This window comes from Delphinus delphis, chromosome 5, assembly GCF_949987515.2.
Source record: "Delphinus delphis chromosome 5, mDelDel1.2, whole genome shotgun sequence".
Classification (NCBI taxonomy): domain Eukaryota; kingdom Metazoa; phylum Chordata; class Mammalia; order Artiodactyla; family Delphinidae; genus Delphinus; species Delphinus delphis.
In genome coordinates, this window is record NC_082687.1 from 66,395,933 (window position 1) to 66,416,778 (window position 20,846).

General features: G+C 42.2%; 1 protein-coding gene across 1 annotated transcript in view; it reads left to right on the top strand.

The window, feature by feature from the left end:
* Window positions 1–20,846, top strand: part of LNX1 (ligand of numb-protein X 1) — a 152,646-nt gene that overhangs the window by 14,025 nt on the left and 117,775 nt on the right. The window contains exon 2 of the mRNA XM_060012521.1: window positions 17,518–18,010. Within this exon, the coding sequence (XP_059868504.1) occupies window positions 17,619–18,010 (392 nt within the window). The 5' untranslated portion in view covers window positions 17,518–17,618. The remainder of the gene's footprint in view (window positions 1–17,517; window positions 18,011–20,846) is intronic.

Consider the following 20,846-nt stretch of genomic DNA (forward strand, 5'->3'; position numbering starts at 1 on the left):
ATATATTCCAAGCAGTCAATCTTCACACACTTCCCTTTTATGCTCATTAAATGACTGTCTGTTTTGTGTTTAAAGATCCTATGTTATCACTTATATGTGGAATCTAAAAGATAAAACAGTCTGTTTCTGTATATACATAACAAAACAGAAACAGACTCATAGAGAACAAACTAGTGGCTACTGGTGGGGAGAGGGAAGTGGGGAGGCAAGATAGGGGTAGGGGATTAAGAGGTACAAACTAATACTATGTAAAAAATAAATAAGCAAAAAAGATATATTGTACAGCACAGGGAAGTATAGCCATTATTTTGTAATAACTTTAAATGGAATATAATCTATAAAAATATTGAATCACTACACCTGATTCCATATTCAGGTCGTACACCTGAAACTAATATAATATTGTAAATCAGCTATACTTCAATTTTTAAAAATAAAGTTTTGAAAATAAAAAAGTAAATAAACTTTCTTTTTAACTCTTTTGTAGGCAACTATTGGGGGGGGTGGGAGGAGGGGACTGAGGAAGCAACCAGGCGTATAAATTCAGATCTGTCCACGGAGCTGGACACCCGCTGTGCTCAGGAAAGAAAGTAAATTCCATAGGGCAAATTGCTCTGATTCATTTGTCCACGCAGAGACGCCACCTACCTGCTCGCAGGTATTCAGGTAAATGACAGGTGGGCGGGACCTACCTGACTGTTTCAATAGCTAAGGTCCCAGCAGTGTTTTATCTGTTGAGGCTCCCGTGATGTCACGCATTTCCTGGTCTCCACCGACCAGTGCCTTCCTCCTTCCTCAAGGCACCTATATGACCGGTGGAGGCCGGTCCTGCTCAGGTGGCCCAAGGAGCTGCTGGGTTAACCCACAAGGCGAGAGAGCTGCAGGGTTGTTGCTGCTTTGAGAGCCCCAGGCAGCACTCGAAAAGGTGAGCTGAAACCCTCCATTTTTCTCTCCGGGCATTTAGACCACTGGCCCCTGACGGATCTGAAGGAAGAATCTGAATGAAAAATATAAACTGAATGGTTTAGCCCTGAGTGTTTGACCCAGCGGGAGAAGCCCTTTTTGAAAGGAAAAGAGATGCCGTTGACATTTTGGTGACACCGGAACTTTCTCCCAGTCCAGATATTTAATCCTTTTTGTTTCTCTTAATCATTAATCCTGCCTCTGCTTGTCTGGGAAGTTGAACTAATTATTATTTTTTTAAACTCTGAAGTGGAGTGGGGACTTTTTTTGAAACTTAACCCAAAGATGCAGACCTGTTCAGCCCGTGTTGGGAGGGGGCTGAATTCAGAGTTGCCTTATTTTGTCTTACCTTCTGCGTTCACCGGAGGCAATTTGCATCTAAACCTGTGAGATGACCTCAATTTTTTTTCTCCTGAAAGTCTGTTCCGCCAACAGGTAAGCTCTGTTGCCCTTACTCAGCAGCCCTGCGCTCCAGTGTTCTTCCCTCTTTCTTCTCTAAAAAAGTCTACTCTTTTCTTTGTTCTTTGTTCTTTTTAAAACCACTTTGCAGTCTGGATTAGAATTGTTTACATTCAGACCCTGAGCGCCTGCCTGCTGACCTTTGGTTAAAGTAAAGATGATTTCCTCAGTGTTTACAAGAATATAAATTCAGGTCTGATTTGTAATTTTTTGGAACTGTTCCATTTTTTTCTCTCTTTTCTTTCCTTAGCAAATATACCAAGGAGATTGTTCTGCCAGGACCTTTCTTTTTTCAGTAATTTTACCTCTAGGATCCATTTTTGCTTTCCTAATCCTGACCACACAGCCTGTTGCTACTTCTGTTCTTAACAGCCCAATAGCCACACTCTGCACTCAGTTCTGTTGTTAGGGGGAAAGAACCCATCTCCAAACTCAGTTAGCGAGGGAATAATATGTTAGGAATATTCATATTCCTATGACTACTCATATTCCTCCACGCAGAAATTCAAAGTGCATGGCCGTTCTCCAGAAGTATAGATTGAAACAAGCTGAGAACGCTGTTGTCTCAGACAGTTGCTTCTCCCCCGAGACTCAGCTCCGTGCTTGTTGCCAGTTTCTCTTACTCCTCATAGGCTTATATAGCTCTTCAAGTGACCTTCGAGTCTGTCCTTTTCCCCTGAGCCTTGTGCTGGGGCGGTGACGGCTGCTTGTCCCTCACCAGTGTGCTCACTTGATTCCGAGTTTTGTCAGCAGAAGAGAGAAAAAGATCCCTTAGATCCTGAATCTTCCGGATAAAACTGTGTCTTTAAAGTCACAAACCTCTCGACAAGATTGCCTTTCCTCTGTTGGCCACGGTTTGTTTGTTCTTTGCATAGTAGTTCATGTATGGTTAAACCATATAGTGACATCACTATATGTCAGAGCCCCTGGCTATTAAAGGAAAAAAGCTAAGGACACTACACCCACAGCTATAAATTTATTTATTTACTTATTTATTTTTGGCTGTGTTGGGTCTTCGTTGCTGCGTGCGGGCTTTCTCTAGTTGCGGCAAGCGGGGGCTACTCTTCCTTGCAGTGTGTGGGCTTCTCATTGCGGTTTCTTCTCTTGTTGTAGAGCACGGGCTCTAGGCGCACTGGCTTCAGTAGTTGTGGCACGCGGGCTCAGTAGTTGTGGCACACGGGCTTAGTTGCTCCGCGGCATGTGGGATCCTCCCAGGCCAGAGCTCGAACCCGTGTCCCCTGCATGGGCAGGCAGATTCCTAACCACTGCACCACCAGGGAAGTCCCTACACCCCCAGATATAAGAAAGGGAAAAAATTACAGAGACTGGAATTCACAGTGATCCAGAATGCAGTTGGTGTCTTGGATAATGTATACATGAGTTTTGTCCAAAGGGACGAAAAGACCCACAGTGGTTCCCTTCCTGTAGTAACTCCATCCCTTGGTTAAGTGGCAAAAAGCTGGATTGCAAAATGTATAGTCTCTTTCATTCACATCTTCCTTATATTACTTCTCTGAGCCTCAGTTTCTTCATCAGTAAAACAAGAGCTAATAATCCCTACAATATAAAGTGGTCCTGAGAAGTACATGATGTAACATATAGGGAGCATCTATATACATCCTTCTTTAAGGCATTTATCTGGGTTGCTTGGAGGAGATAGTCTGGCCTTACCGAGATAAAAGGTCTAATGTGATTGCAATTGTTAGGGGCCCTGATAGTTCTTGTTATGGTTATTAATTGTAAGTAATTAACACCAATGTGCACAGTGCAGAGAAAGGAAACAGGCAGGAGGCAGGGAAATGCTTAAACTGTGTAATTGAACAGGCCAGGCCGATTGGTCTCCACCGACCTCCCAGGCAGGGTTTAGGAGCTGCTGTCCGCCGCTGTTACTCCTTCCTTCTCCCTCCTCAAGGCTCTCATCCCACAACAGTCCCACAAAATGTTGTCCTTCGCAGACCTTTGGGGGAAATGTCCTGCTGTCATTTGCTGTAATCTGACTTGGCAGGCAGACCTCTCTGCCTTCAGTTGTGCTATCTGCAGGGCAGACTGGTGCTTGTTCTCCTCCAGGCTTGCAGATAAACACCCTTGGCCACAGCCTGGTGAGCTGCAGGGCCAAGTCGCTGGGAGGAGGAGCCTGCCCTGGACTGAAGAAGGGGGACTTGTAGGTCTTTTGGATATGATAATTCCAATGGACTATCGTGTGTCCTTTGATGACCTGGGACATGAGGGCAGGCATGTTCCCAGGGCCCTGGGACCTTCTCCAGGTGTCACCCCATCCTGAAAAGATAAGGCACCTATTCACCATTCAAGAGCAAAGTAACGGCTTAGTGGGTTGAGACCAAGGGTTCAAAACCTTGATCCGACTGCTAGCTTGCTGAGGGGAACCTGGAGAAGCACCTCAACCTCCCTTTCCATCAGTTTCCTTGTTTACCTTTTCCCGCAAAAGGGATGCTAACATGGTGTGCTTCACACGCCCCTGGGCCCCATAACAGAAGCTGGAGGGGCTGCACACCTAGGTGGGTAGGTCAGGTTGACTGCAGGGGAGTGGGCAATTCCTCCCTAGGAAATATTAGTCTTATTTATTGAATTCTAGGTGGAATGGTGCTACTGCTTTAGAAGAGTGGCCCGGTTTCAGCCACCAGACTCCCTAGGTTCAAAACCCAGCTCCACCGCCTACTAGCCTTGTGACCTGGGATGGGTTATTTAACCTCACTTTACCTCAGCTGTGAAATAGGCTTATTGTGAAGTTTGAAATGAGTTGAAAGGTACAAAGTGCTTAGAATAGTCCCAGGCACAATGTCAGCTATTACTAGTATCATTTTCTTGAAAGGAAGGCACCATGGGTAAAATCAGTCAGATCTGGGTTAGAGAACCAGTCCCGCCATGTAATTACTAAACTAAAGAAGCAATTTAATATCTCTTTGTCTCAGTTTCATCATCTGGAAAACAGAATACTTACCAAACCCGGTGCTGTCACGAGGAATAACTGAAATGGTTTTATATAAAGTGCCTGGTATATAGTAAGCACTCAATAAATGTTAAATCGTATATTATTATAGGAAACAGTTATTATATTGGATACAGCTAGACTTCTAAGGTCATGCTACAGTTTGGATATGATAATGATGGAAACAATAGTAACTTGAGAACCAAAGATTCTCTGAGCAAAACAGACTTCCCAAAAGGCCCCCAAAGGCTTAAAAGGAGAACCTGATTAACAAAGATTATCTTGTTTATCTTGGACTCCCAGGGGAGGGGAACTGCCAGTTGAAATGCCTGAACCTTTGCAGAACTGTGGGCAGTAGGATTCTGCGATGTAAACAAACAGTGGGTTTTCCTGGAGCAGTGACTCCTGGCTTCCTGGCTTGCAGTGTCTCCTTTTTAGATTTGAATTCCTCACTTAAAGTGGAGAAATAGGGTCTGCTAGGATTCTGACTACTTAAAAGGCCGTTTTCGTCAGATGCTACCAAGAGGGGACATATGAGAGATGCTCCGAAATGTGTCCTCCTCATTGTCTCAGTATCCGAGGACTCCCTGGGGGGACATAACCATTCTTGATATTTCTGTGCTGGCAACACATAGACTCACTTTTATGTGGGTGGCAAATTTATTGTCCTCTGGCAGGGCCTCCATAGTATCAAGGGCTTTTCAAAACCGTTTGGAAGGAAGACTACATCACTCTTTCTGGGTTAATAGGATTTAACCATCTATTATCTCCAAAGAATAAAGGTTTACATGAAAGCCATACAAATTGCAAAGCGCAAAGACTGCACTGAGCTGAAATCAAAAACAGAAAATGTTGGTTGTCCTCTATAAACTTTTTACATCCATCTTTCCCTCTTATTTTGTTCTAAGGGACATGAGGACACCACAGTGACCTGTTGCTTGGTTACCCACGGATATATTTCAGATCAATATAAGGAAGAACTTTCTAAAAATTCGAGTTGTCCAAAAATCCAGTAGTTTGCCTTTTAGGGCACTGAGTTCCCTGTCACTGAAGGTGATTGTTTTTTGGTATATTTAGTACCTGGTACATGTTTGCTGAATGAATGAGTGCAAAGTAGATTTGTGTTTCTTTAGCAGCATATACCGCTCATCTGTAAAATAAAGACTATAATCACTGATCTCATAGGATCATTCTAAAGATTAACTGAGAAAATGCATGAAAAGTACCCAGCATAGTATCTTGCACTTAGTGAGCTGCTCATTAAATAGTAATAATCATTATGTTTTATTTTATATTATATTCTAAAGGGAGAGGAGAGAAGGGATTCCTGGGATTCAGGTAGAGGGTAGACGAGATGACCTCCAAATTTGAGATTTGCGGTTTCTGCGCTTATCGCTCTATTCCTGTTCTCTTCACCCCTGCCCTTCTGTGTCGGTCTTTCTAGAAGAACTTCTCCCCCCTGTTCCAGGGGGCCATGCTCCTTGACATGGTAGATTGAGCCACTGTTAGGTTCTGTCCCATTCAACCAGAGACTTTTTTTTTTTTTAGTATCACTAATATGTGACTTGAAATGTGTGGACTTAAATTCCACCATTATTTTCCAATGACTCTTAGTCGTTTCTTGTGTTTGAGGCATTCGTCACAAGGACATAAAGGACTTCACCAACAGCAGAGTGGAAACTCTCCAAGAATTTTCTTTAGTAGCCTCTCGGTGCAGAGCATGACAACAGCACACATATGATGGTGAGGACTAAATATGTCCTTGCTATTTGTTGAGATGATTTACATAAGTTGCTCGTGACTCCTTCGGTCAGTCGCATGGCCTGTTTGAATAGTATGCTGAGTGCTTAGGCTTCTGCATACTCATGTTAATACATGAGTCATTTGGTGTTTTCAAACGCCTCATTAATTATTATCATTATGCTTGTATTATGTCTTCCACAGCACACACACAAACTCAGCTATTCTACCTGTAGTCTTTTTTTCCCCTTTGGGGCCCTAGCAAATTTGGTTTAACAGTCATCTCTGAAGACATCTGTGTTCTAACTTAGCAATGGATTAAAAGAAAATTATTAGGTTTTTATGCCAGGGCAGAACTGCTATCCCTAAGTATGTAGCTATCTAAGTGGCTGCCACTCAGCATATTGTCCCTAAACCCTAAACCGTGTAGACAAGCGTTGGAGAGGATCCTGCGGAATATGTACCCCATTCCTGGGGAATACCCCTGGAAATACAGAGACCCTGTATTCATTTCATATCGCTGCTGTAACGAATTAAACTTGGCCTCTTAAAACAGCACAGATTTATTTTCTCACAGTTCTGGAGGCCAGAAGTTTGAAATCAAGGTGTTGGCAGAGCCTTGCTTCCTCTGGAAGCTCCAGGAAAGAATCCTTCTTTGCCTCTTCCAGCTTCCGGTGCCTCCAGGTGTTCCAGGCTTGTGGCTGCATCCCTTCAGTCTCTATCTCTGTCTTCACATCACTCTCTCCTCTGTATCTGTGTCTTTTCTTCTGTCTCCTAAAAAGATACTTGTCATTGGATTTAGGATAAATCAGATAATCCAGGATGATCTCATTTCAAGATCTTTAACTTAGTTACATCATCAAAGACTTTTTCTAATAAAGTCACAAGTTCTGGGGGTTAGGATATGGCTATATCTTTTGGGGGGACATTCCTTCACATAGGCCCCTCCCACTACTTATAGAGAAATTCCTTCTCCACTTAGAGGCTGAAATATTGTGCAGAATCCAACAAGGAGACTTAGAATTGGCAGCCTTCACCACTACCATTATTTAATTCCTATGTTCAAAGTACAATAGTTAAGTGTTTTATATTCTAAAGACCTACTGAATTTTTTTAGTCAGTAGTGTAATTTATCTACAAAAGCAAATCAGTAAAGGTCATTTTAGGTTACTTTGATAGACAAGTAATATCCTGGTTGAGGAAGTGATTATTCCACTGAACCCTGAGCCCAAACCACAAGTTTTCACTTCTAGGAACCGTGTTTTCAAAGGGACCTTAACAAACTAGAGGGCATCCTGAGTGGACACTTGACCACTACCTGGACTACCCAGGAAGACAACTGGAAGAACCAGAGACAAAAAGACAAGAGAGAAACCACAATGCTGTCTTTAATTTGGGGGGCTGTCATGCTTAGAGGGAACGAATGTGATCTATGTTACACTGAAAGGCGTAGCAAGAGCCAAAGGTCATACTAACGAGAGGGAAGCATTCAGCTGTTGGCAAACTGATGAGCTCCCCATCACTGGAGGTGTTTCAAACAGAAGCTGATAGGTCCTTCGTCTGGGATGTTGTAAAGAGGCTTCTTGCACTTGGTGAGAATCTAAGGTCATTACCCAACTCAAAATCCTGTGACTTCTAAATAATTTTAAAATCTCAAATACAGATCATCAGGTGGGAACATCAGACGTCAGCGAGTGGATTCCTCTTCCTTGATTGAGGAATTTGCTCAGGTTCTTCCTTCCATCTGGATTTCTTCCCACTTGCCCAAATCCCATTTATCTTTCATGATCCTCCCTGAGGACCATCTGTTCCATGAATTTTCCTTGACTCTTCTGGGCCAGGCTACGCTGCTCTCTTGCTCCTTTCCCTCCACGCTTGCGTCCCTGGCTTCAATTTTGGAGGACCATACTCCTTGTGGATTCTCTTGCAGTGTTTTAACTTTTTTTTTTTTCTATATGTAAGCTCCATTTTCATAATAGACTTAAACTCATTGAGGATGAAGTTGATTTGCTATGGGAACTCCCACAGAAATGCAGACACATGTCAGGCAGGTAATAGGTGATACGTGAACACCTGTAGAATTGAAACAGTAGAAAAATGTTGAGAATTCAAATACCTTCCTCCACCTTGTCCTTCCTTCCTTAAAGCTTGGTTATCTGTTTAAAAAAACCATAAGCGTTTCCCGAGTATGTGTTTCAGCCTTCAGTGGAAGAAGGCCAGCCTGCTTCTTTACCGTGCTTCTCCTCTGACATCAGTACTGCCCAGGACCCTATGGCAACTAGCTGCATGAACAGAGCCCTTGGTCAATGCAAAATACCCTACTTTCACTTTTGTTATTGGCGGGGGGTCTGCTCCATTTCACCGTGTTGGTAGACCAGGAACTGGAAGGATATCTCTTCTGGGCCAGAGTTCTTAACAAACAAACCCAAGTTTGGTGCCATGACACCCCGGGGGAAAGACAGTAAAATCTGTCAAGAGAGGCAAAGCTCCTCGGGCTTGGGAAAGTCCATCAATAACTTCTAAAACTTGCATCTAATTGGCTTGCCACCCGGGACTCTTCTCACTTAACACTTCCCTTGTTTTCCCCACTTTCTGAACATCTATGTTCTCAGTTATTGACTCCGGATATATTACATTGTCTCCTTTTAGTTCAGTTCTTTCATTTCCTGACCATATTTCAACTTCTTTAAAGACCATTTATATATTTTTTTTCTGTCTTTTCTAGTGTTGGCAACACTATGCAGACTAGTGTCATTCACAGCCTGCGTTAATGAATTGCTTACTCTCTCCGAGAACACTGATTTAGATATTAAGTAGGGGCAGAGCTCACCTTGACCTTTGCAGCAGCTCATACGCACCTGCCCTCCCTCTGTTCCCTCTGTCTGTCCTCTGCAATGCATATGGCGCCCCTGCCTTCCCAGCCTCCACTTCCAACCTAGGCTCTTGGTTCAAAGACAGTTTTTATCCCATGTGTGACTAGTTTTATTCAGGTCACTAAAGCACTAATTTCTCCCTATTACATAGGTGTCTATAAGCTAAGGAATAGCCCACAGAGCATTTCTTCATCCTCTTATACACCTTAGTTCACTGTTGGTTTTTTTGTTGTTGTTGTGGTACGCGGGCCTCTCACTGTTGTGGCCTCTCCCGCTGCGGAGCACAGGCTCCGGACGCGCAGGCTCAGAGGCCATGGCTCACGGGCCCAGCCACTCCGCGGCACGTGGGATCTTCCCGGACCGGGGCACGAACCCGCGTCCCCTGCATCGGCAGGCGGACTCTCAACCACTGCGCCACCAGTTGGTATTTATAAAAAAACTGATGGCACTTTGATATCTCCCAGTCTCACAAAATTTATCTATAATTTAAAATGTAACTGTAAATTTACTTTGTTTAATAGAGGAAGATAGTGTTTGCCCTAACTTTGGCAATTACTTTCCCCCAATAATCTAATTTAAGAGTTGAAGCCAGAGCTATAGCAGTGGTTAGACAAACATGCCTGCTAGATAATCATTTTAGAAAGAGAGACGAGGCCACTGGTGTGAAGAATTTATTGGCACTAGTCCACCCTATTCCTCTGTGGGTGTATTTCTGGTCTTCATGGTCCCAGATGGTGTTTCTGACTGTGACTGTGATCTCTGAACGGAGGTGTGCCTTTAGTGACCAGTTTCAAACCAACTCTGCAGCCTTTCTGCCCTGCGCAGCTTCATCCAGATTTTAAAGTACCATCAACAACAGGAAAACCTTAAGCTCAGTTTTGTTTGAATGGCTAATTCATCTTGGATTTAAAAAAAAAAATTTAATTGAAGGATAGTTGATTTACAATATCGTGTTGGTTTCAGGTGTACAGCACAGCGATTCAGTAATATAGATATTCTTCTTCAGATTCTCTTCCCTTATAGGTTATTAGAAAATATTAAATATAGTTCCCTGTGCTATACAGTAGATCCTTGTTGGTTATTTATTTTATATATAGTAGTGTGTATATGTTAATTCCAACCTCCTAGTTTATCCCTCCCCCCCAACCCCACAAGCATAGTTTCTTGAAGGGAAAGACTAAGGGATTCTAAGTCTTTACATGTTTGAGACACACTGTAAAACATGAAGGTTGGTTGAAGGGATTCAAAGATTTGGAACATTAAATAAGTCAGCAAAAATTATGAAGCACACTGACTACAGTAGGGCAGAGTCTCATGCCGTTTGTGTAGCCGCAGAGTGTCCTTGCTCTGGAGGACGGTTTCTATCACTTGACTGGGCTCTCTTATACACTCACAGAACAAAGCTCTTTCAGGATCCAATAGTTTTGTGATCATTTTGGGGACCTGGCTGTAGGTTACACTTTCTTCCTCTCATTTGAAGCCAGTTCTTCCTCTTGCCTCGTGAGCCCTTCAGGAAACGGCTCACCTGGTGCCTCTATCAAGTATAACAATCAGAGCAGTCAATTTAGACCTTGGTTAAAATTTAGTGGCACACCTGTGACAAGGTTGTAATTCTCCACTTTTGCCGTTGCACCTGGCTGGGAACCAGGGCAGGTGCAAGGAAAAGATTGAGGCCCACAGGAGGTGTTGGAAGCTGATCTGGGTCCTAACCACAGCCTCAACACCCTACTCTCTCTACCTGAGTCTCTAAAAATAACAGTGACAGGGCCATGAGTAGGTGGGGCAAATGAGGCGCTCACCTTAGGGTGCAGATTTTAAGGGGGCACCAAAAAAAACCTAGTAATCCCTATAGATAATATTTTAATGTATTATTTTTAAAAACCAAAATTAATGCAAAAAAATCCATGGTGATCAGAATTTAAATAAAGACAAGGATTGGTAGCTCAAGTTAGCTAAAGGTTATTTAAGATTATCACTTTGTCAAACATGGCAATTTCGGGCTTCCCTGGTGGCGCAGTGGTTGAGAGTCCGCCTGCCGATGCAGGGGACGCGGGTTCGTGCCGCGGTCCGGGAAGATCCCACATGCCGCAGAGCGGCTGGGCCCGTGAGCCATGGCCGCTGAGCCTGCGCGTCCGGAGCCTGTGCTCTGCAACAGGAGAGGCCATGGCAGTGAGAGACCCGCGTAAAAAAAAAAAAAAAAAAAAAAAGGCAATTTCCTCAACTGAAAATCAGACAGGCAAAGAGGTAGATTTTGAAAATAGTATTGATGGGTTTGCTTCCTTTAAAGCCAGGAAAATGAAACTATGGCGAAAAAATTTTGGTTTTAGTATAAGTAAAATATTTAAACTTAAAATAACGTTGTACATTTAATATACATATTTTTCATGTTTCCCACATTTTTTCAACTGTCTTAGTGATCTGGGGAAAAATTAACCATTAAAAAAATACACAAAAACATGTATATCAGTACTCACATTTCCTTTTGCCTTAGGCTGCAACACGGACCACATAGTGCTGATGGGATAAAAGTATCTGTTATTTAGGAATGTCTTCAGTGGATTTTTTCTGACACTGTTTGTCATAGGCTAAGTAGGAATTTTCCAGAAGCAAGGCTTTCTGACAGATAAGGGGAGAACGCTAATGGTCCAAGGTGCCTGACTAATGAGGCTCCTCACACACTTTCCTTCTCAAAGAGCATCTGGAGCTTCAGGATTTCTAGTTTATCCCATCGCCCACCCCACCGTCAGCTGCCCTTGGCCTGCCACTATTTTAATTTTTTCATTTATTAGTGAATTTCAGTGAAAGCTCGTCAATGTTTATGCTCTGCATAGGAAAAATTATCTCGGATTTACCATTTCTTTCAATGATTTCCATTTCTTTTGTGTTACATATGTCAGGATATTTTAGGACAACAAGGTTTGTCAAAATAAAGGAATGCTTACAGACAAATGGGAGAGCTCCTAATTCCCCAAATACCATCCGTTCTTCAGATCAGATGATACGCTGAGAATTCTAATACTGGAACTGTTTAGCCATTAAGGACTTTATGCTGTTTATATCAATCTAACTAATGCCACTAAATATCTTTGCATTTTCTAAACTGTTCCTAGCCCTTGCTTTTGCTTTTAAAAGTATTTACTTCTCTACTTGATTACCCTTCATTTTTTTTTCCCTCTGTGGCCAAGAATTGCTAATAGATTCCTTCAGGCCTCAGGGCAGTGTCCTGTGCTCAGCCCCGAGGGGACGGCAGCAACAGCCAGGGCGTGTATTGCCACCAAGAAAACAGATGCAGTCTTTGGCTGTGGGAGCAGTTGGTTAATTCCCGCTTCATTCTGTCCCGGTTGCTATCCGTACATTGTAGGGAGGACACTGTTAAGTTGGGAGCTTGCAGAAGGGTGTGGTCAGCCTCTTGGAGTCTGAAGGAATCCTGAAGGAATGTCAGATGCATCTAAGGCTACTGAACCTAGGGGAGGGCTTGGGGGCTGTCTTCCTATAATTGAGGGATTTAAGGAATTAGACATATTCTAAATGGCACCCATGAGGGGGTGGGTGAGTTCCAGGGAGGCAAATTTTTGGTCAATATATGGACTTTCCCTCCCTAGGAGATTAGAGGTATCCAAAGGAAGAATGATCTATTTTATAAAGTAATAAAGGCCTATTTCATCTAAGGACCATCTCTCGAGGCTCCCTTTCAACCCAAAAAGTTTCTGGCTACCATGATTCGTGTTTGTCAAGGGTAAAGTACCAACGCGAGACACGCTGCCATTTGACTACAAGGATACATTCTTTTTAATAGTATGAGGTCCCGTTACTATTGTTTGAATAGCGCACGTGACTCACGCAACTATTCAAGAGATGCTTTAGAGTCATGTCTTGACCTTTCAGTAGAAGGAAAATGTGAAATTGTCAGTGCAGCATGCCAGATGACGTGTTTATAGCACCTTTCCAAAGTGGAGTACATGGATTATTCTGACTACATCAGATAACCATTTTCTATAAAGGCAGTGTGCATTTAAAGGAACCTTAGTGGGACAATAGCCACCAGGGACCCCATTGTTCTGATAGGTTATCTCATACAAATTTTTTTCTACTTCCAGATAGGCCATATCCCAAAGGCTGTTCTTTTGTGTGTGTGCTTTTTTATCATCCAGTTTTATTGAGATATAATTGACGTACAGTTCTGTATAAAGTATACAGCATTATAATTTGACATACATACGTCATGAAATGATTACCACAGTAAGTTTAGTGAACATTCATCATCTCATATAGATATAAAATAAAGGAAAAAATTGTTTTCCTTGTGATGAGAATTCTTAGGATTTACTCTCTTTAATATGTAACGTATGGCAGTGTTGACTTTATTAATCACGTTGTACATTACATCCCTAGTGCTTATTTATCCTATAACTGGAAATTGGTATCTTTTGACCACCTTGACCCAACCCCCTTCCCCCGACTCTGGTAACCATAAATCTGATCTCTTTTTCTCTGAGTTTGTTCGTTTGTTGAAGTATGATTGACCTACAGCACCATGTTAGTTCCTGGTACACTGCATAGTGACTTGAGATTTCTAGACATTACAAGATGTTCACCACGATAATCTAGTTATGATATGTCACCATATGAAGATCCTACACGTTATTATTGACTATATTATTTCACCCCCTGACGCCTTCATTTTGTAGCTGGAAGTTTATACCTCTTCATCTCCCTCCTGAAGCCTGTTCTTAAGGCTATTAAGCCTTCAGTCTATTGAATTTTCCAGCACAGGCGACAGTGCACCTATGACCTCTAACGACCCTCCTGGCCGAGGACGGTGCTGATTCACGTTTGCTATGAAATGTATCTTTGTTGACAAGCCGCAAACGTTTAGAATTTGAAAGTTAGGTAGGAAAAGTTCTGGACAGATTTCAGGCAAGATAAACCAGTGGGAAAGGAAGCAGGGATTAAGGACAAACAGAAATGGAGATTTTGTTATTTTCCCTGATACTTCCTGGCGTGACATTGGTGGACTACACATCTCTGTAAAAGTCCCCTCGGGTGTCTCTTCCACCCCCACATAAGAGGAGAAGGAGGAAAAAATGGTTCCTGAGTCACAAGAGCGTTGTATCAAGGCAGAATAAGAGTTCCACCCCAAACCACACACCCAAGGAGGCAATCTACTTCCTGCTCTTTTTCACTCCAAACTGCAAAAAAGCCACCCTGCGGCTCCCGTGCCTTACCCCAGCCAGGATCAGGGTGCTGACAGCTGACACACTGACTGATGCGGATGGATAGGCCCTCTCGCTCACTTTTAGGGGAGAAAAGAGTTTACCTTTTAAGCCTTAATGATTTTTGATAATTTCCTCTCAGTTCATCAGCAAGGCACATATATGTCTCAAAACATGATACATCATCCACGCTTATAAGATGTAAACTGGAAATAAGAAACGTCAGGTAAATTATACGAATCATATTTTTTTAAAGTCTACCTAGTTCTTTCTTTAGAGCCCAAACTGTTTGTCAGCCAGTGCTCTTTTAATCTGTGTCTATTCATATAGGCTTTATTTAGTCTAAAGCGAAGTTGAAAAATATATACAGCAGTGTTTACATGAATATTATGTGAAGAATCTGGTTTTCTCATAGGGCCGATTGCTAGGGACTTCAAATTGGTCTCAGATAAAAAAGAAAGCAAACAAAAACAAATGAGCGTTGGAGCTAAAACCTGCCGTTTTTGCTCGCCCCAATTCACTCATCCCGTGTCAGGCATTTTAACACTCAGTAAAGTCAAAGAATCTTTTTATTCAGAGATGTTGGGAAAACCCATCTGCGATGTGGCCTAAAGAGATTTTTCACCTTCTAATTTCCTGGGGCTCTTTTATTTAGTGAGTTACATTTTGGGATTCTCACTGATCATAATCAAAAAAAGATGCTGGGAGAAAAGTGGCAAAATGATGAAGAGCAGTAAGGAGTCAGGAGCCCTTGCTGGTTTGTTTCTTTTTTTGTGCAACTGACAAGTTACTTACCTACTGCACCTCAGTTTCCTCATCTGTTAAATTAAAAACAAAACAAAATCCCTGGGGATTTGTAAGGATTAAATAACATAATATATATAAGGCCCCAGCATAGTGCTTGGCACATGGTGCCTGGCATACTCAAAAAGCTGTTATAAAGAAAAAAAAAAGATTTTCCCAAAAGCCAACCACCCCAAAATAAAACACCTCCACTTTATTAGAACAGATACATAGAACGCTATTTCTGAAAGGGATTTCATAGTATCTAGTCTGATGGTTTGCCTTTTTTTTTTTTTTAACTTAAGCCACGGTGCTTTGAACCAAATATTATGAGGAATCTAATGTGTGAAATGAAAGTGGAGCTGGGCCTGGGTGGAGTGGAAAAGTGGACACAGCCCACCATCCCCCTTCCCTTCCCTGGAAGACCCTGAGGCAACTGACACCCCTTCCAGAGCAGAGTGAAAACCAAAACTCTGGTCCAACTCCACCTTTTCACCAACAAGGGAATGGCCTAGAAATGTGACGTTGTTTTTCCACCTGTCCAACCAGAGCTATCACCTGCATTCCTAGCAGTCTCCAGTACTGCACAACAAGAAAGAACACGTGGGAGTATGTGACCCAACTCTTCCAGGTCTAAATATCTAGAGCTTTAGTTCAAAATATGTGAACATCTTTTCCTATAGCAGATGATAACGTTTGGGTGGCCATTTCCATTTTCATGTTTATTTTTCAACCGTTTTTCATGCCACTTAAAGCATTTCCTGTGTGGTTCCAGTACCTTCTATCAGCCTTGACGACAAAGAGCAGCTGTGTAGGTTTCCATGAAATTTGACTAGAAACAACTTCACCCCCTCCTGCACCCTCTACCTTAGCTGCCTGTGGTCTCTTTTGATGCTAAATAAAATGCTATGATTTCTAAATGTTTCACATTCAGGGTACTTTACTTCTACCTCTTGACCAGAGCGTTCTTCAAGCCATATTACTGCAGTACAGAAATGTAAACACGAAGCTGACTCAGTGAAAGGTTGAAGTCAATGTATTTTCTTTTTGAGATAAGGCTATGTTTGTACAAACAACCTCGGACTTTATTTGAAAAGAAAAAAAAAAACTGCAAGGCAGTTAATGACTGCTGTGCTGTTTCCAAACGTGGCTAGTTTCCTGTTAGGTTATTCATGTGTCCTTATGTTCCTGTGGAAAGCTTAAAGTTATTTTATTTACTTTCAGAAAAGAAGAAAGTTGAGTTGGGGGCTGGGGTATTGCAGGATTCTTTGTTGTCATGAGCGTTGACCCAGAGTCCCCTAGCGCTGACCTCTGTTTGCACTGCTTACCCAGGCTTCTCATTACTGTGTTCATGTCCACCTCCTCCGGACTGGGGACTCCATGAGGGCAGGCATGTCCTTTAAAGCTCTCTTGAAAGTCTCCCCCATAGGCAACTCATTACCTAGCTCAAGGTTGGCGCTCAAAAAATGTTTTTTGAAAACAGAGATGTTTATGATTATCATTGTTATTCATCTCACATTACTGCAGCTCATTAATAAAAATGACTGAAGGCCAAAAAATATGTTTATTGACTGATCAGGAGACTTCCTAGATGTTAATCAGGCATGTTGAAAACTCCATTTTAAACTCTGATACTAAAGGAAAATACATAGTGTGATAGTATTCTGCTAGTTTGAAAATATATATATATAATTGAATGAAAGACAACTATGAGAACAAAGCAAAAAGACCCCTTAGAGGAACTATAGCTTTCAGTTTCCAGGCCAACTGAGCTAGACTGGAGACAGAAGGACTTCAGTAACAAATACATGTAAGAATAGTTCATATTTATTGGACACTTACTATATTCCAGGCATAATTCTAAGACCTTTATGCCTCATATCTCATTTAATCCTCACAACAACCCTCTGAGGTAGTCTGTCCCCACTTTACAGACATGGAAACAGAGGCTTAAATCATTGGCGCACAGTGGTGGTGGGATTGGCCCAGGCAGTATGGCTCCAGGACCCACTTTACCACTACATGACTGAGTAAATGAAACGCATACAGAAGAAAGCAATGCTTTTGTCATCGTAAAAATACGACTGCCCAAAGAGCTCTCATTTCTTCTCAGATGATTTAGCTGAAGACTCTGAGGTCCTATATTTTCTGAGTTTCGGAGAACGGTAAGGAAGACAGATACGAGAAAGCCATCAGCGTTAACTGGTTTTCTTCTTGTCCTGCTCTGACAGAGAGTTTTATAAATCACTGGGCTATTTTGTTAACAAATTACATTTCATAGGGTGTATTTCTGGGCATTTCCCAGATCTTACCCCAATAATTTTCACGACACCAACATGAGGACATTAAAGGGAAATATTATTCCTGCTGGGATAGGTGGTTAAGCTGAGGCATAAGGAGGCAAGGCTGCTGGCCGCAGGTCATGTCAGTCACCTGAGTGGGCACTCAGCCCTGGCCTTCTGAGTCACGGCCCAGCTCTGTCCCCTGGCAGCACTGCCTCCCATCTATAACCAAGATAAGCAGTCTTGTTCTCTTTTAGGTTTGTGGATGGCTCCTAGAAGATCTTGATTCTCTCCGGAGGATACATCGTTTTCCTTGGTCGGTTTCCTGTCACACTGCCCTGCCCCCTCCCAGTCAACCATGAACCAGCTGGACCCTGCTGAGGACCCAGATGCCATCCCTGCCCCCCGCTGTGTGGTGTGCGGCCAAGCCCACACCCCTGAGGAAAACCACTTCTACACCTACACGGAAGAAGTGGACGATGACCTCATTTGCCACATCTGCCTGCAAGCTCTGCTGGACCCTCTGGACACTCCCTGCGGACACACCTACTGCACACCCTGCCTCACCAACTTCCTGGTGGAAAAGGACTTCTGCCCTGTGGATCGCAAGCCTGTGATCCTGCAGCACTGCAAGAAATCGAGCATCCTGGTCAACAAGCTCCTCAACAAGCTGCTGGTGACCTGCCCGTTCACAGAGCACTGCGCGCAGGTCCTGCAGCGCTGCGATCTTGACCGTCACTTTCAAATGAGGTAGGGAGGGGCTTGTCCTCGGCCAATCCAGTGAAGTCCCGCCCTCAGGGCGGCCGCTGGAAGGGTGGGGTGTTCCAGGGCCCGGCTGCTTCCCGAGATGCTTGTTTCTCTGCCTTCTGCTTTGCAACCAATGCAAGGAGTCATTCAAAATAAGAAAGGTCTTAGGTATTAATGGCTGTGGTTCAGGGTGAGGAAACAGTATGCGGTAGAGTTGTGGGGTGTGAGTTGCGCGTGTGTGTTTATAGGACTGGGTTTTTTTGTTAAAATATACATCACATAAAATTTACCATTTTCAGTATACAGTTCAGTGGCATTAAGTATATTCAGATAGTTGTGCATCCACCACTACCATCCATCCATCTCCAGAACTTTTTTCATCCTCTAGAACGAAAACTTCATACCCATTAAAACAAACAAACAAACACAAAAAAACTCCCCTTCCCTCCTCTCCAGCCGCTAGCGATCGCCATTCTACAATAGTTTCTGTCTCCATGAATTTGACTGCTCTAGGAACCTCATATAAGAAGCATCATTCAACGCCTGTACTTTTGTGATTGGCTTAGTTCATTTGTGTCCATTTGAAATGTGAAAGATACTGGACAATCTGATGGGCAGCTTTCTCTGAGGCTCCTGATCCCCAAAAAGATTTCCTGGAGGGCATTGCTTACCTTTTTTGTTGTTGTTAAATTTATTTATATTATTTATTTATTTATTTATTTATTGGCTGTGCTGGGTCTTCATTGCTGCGTGTGGGCTTTCTCTAGTTGTGGTGAGCAGGGGCTACTCTTTTTTTAAAATTTTCTTTTATTTATTTTTTTATACAGCAGGTTCTTATTAGTCATCCATTTTATACACATCAGGGTATACATGTCAATCCCAATCTCCCAATTCATCTCACCACCACCACCACCACCCCTGCTGCTTTCCCCCCCCCCTTGGTTTCCATACATTTGTTCTCTACATCTGTGTCTCAATTTCTGCCCTGCATACGGGTTCATCTGTACCATTTTCCTAGATTCCACATATATGCATTAATATGCAATATTTGTTTTTCTCTTTCTGGCTTACTTCACTCTGTATGACAGTCTCTAGATTCATCCACGTCTCTGCAAATGACCCAATTTCGTTCCTTTTTGTGGCTGAGTAATATTCCATTGTATATATGTACCACCTCTTCTTTATCCATTCATCTGTCGATGGGCATTTAGATTGCTTCCATGACCTGGCTATTGTAAATAGTGCTGCAATGAACACTGGGGTGCATGTGTCTTTTTGAATTATGGTTTTCTCTGGGTATATGCCCAGTAGTGGGATTGCTGGGTCATATGGTAATTCTATTTGTAGTTTTTTAAGGAACCTCCATACTGTTCTCCATAGTGGCTGTATCAGTTTACATTCCCACCAACAGTGCAAGAGGGTTCCCTTTTCTCCACAGCCTCTCCAGCATTTGTTGTTTGTAGATTTTCTGATGAAGCCCATTCTAACTGGTGTGAGGTGATACCTCATTGTAGTTTTGATTTGCATTTCCTTAATAATTAGTGATGTTGAACAGCTTTTCATGTGCCTCTTGGCCATCTGTATGTCTTCTTTGGAGAAATGTCTATTTAGGTCTTCTGCCCATTTTTGGATTGGGTGGTTTGTTTTTTTAATATTGAGCTGCATGAGCTGTTTATATATTTTGGAGATTAATCCTATGTCCATTGATTCATTTGCAAATATTTTCTCCCATTCTGAGGGTTGTCTTTTGGTCTTGTTTATGGTTTCCTTTGCTGTGCAAAAGCTTTGAAGTTTCATTAGGTCCCATTTGTTTATTTTTGTTCTTATTTCCATTACTCTAGGAGGTGGGTCAAAAAAGATCTTGCTGTGATTTATGTCATAGAGTGTTCTTCCTATGTTTTCCTCTAAGAGTTTTACAGTATCTGGTCTTACATTTATGTCTTTAATCCATTTTGAGTTTATTTTTGTGTGTGGTGTTAGGGAGTGTTCTAATTTCAGTCTTTTACAAGTAACTGTCCAGTCTTCCCAGCACCACTTATTGAAGAGGCTGTCTTTTCTCCATTGTATATCCTTGCCTCCTGTGTCATAGATTAGTTGACCATATGTGTGTGGGTTTATCTCTAGGCTTTCCATCCTGTTCCATTGATCTATATTTCTGTTTTTGTGCCGGTACCATATTGTCTTGATTACTCTGGCTTTGTAGTATAGTCTGAAGTCAGGGAGTCTGATTCCTCCAGCTCCGTTTTCTTCCCTCAAGACTGCTTTGGCTGTTCGGGGTCTTTTGTGTCTCCATACAAATTTAAAGATTTTTTGTTCTAGTTCTGTAAAAAATGCCTTTGGTTATTTGATAGGGATTGCATTGAATCTGTAGATTGCTTTGGGTAGTATAGTCATTTTCACAATATTGATTCTTCCAATCCAAGAACATGCTATATCTCTCCATCTGTTGGTATCATCTTTAATTTCTTTCAACAGTGTCTTATAGTTTTCTGCATATAGGTCTTTTGTCTCCCTAGGTAGGTTTATTCCTAGGTATTTTATTCTTTTTGTTGCAGTGGTAAATGGGAGTGTTTTCTTAATTTCTCTTTCAGAATTTTCGTCATTAGTGTATAGGAATGCAAGAGATTTCTGTGCATTAAGTTTGTATCCTGCAAATTTAGCAAATTCATTGATTAACTCTAGTAGTTTTCTGGTGGCATCTTTAGGATTCTCTATGTATAGTATCATGTCATCTGCAAACAGTGACAGTTTTAATTCTTCTTTTCCAATGTGTATTCCTTTTATTTCTTTTTCTTCTCTGATTGCTGTGGCTAGGACTTCCAAAACTATGTTGAATAAT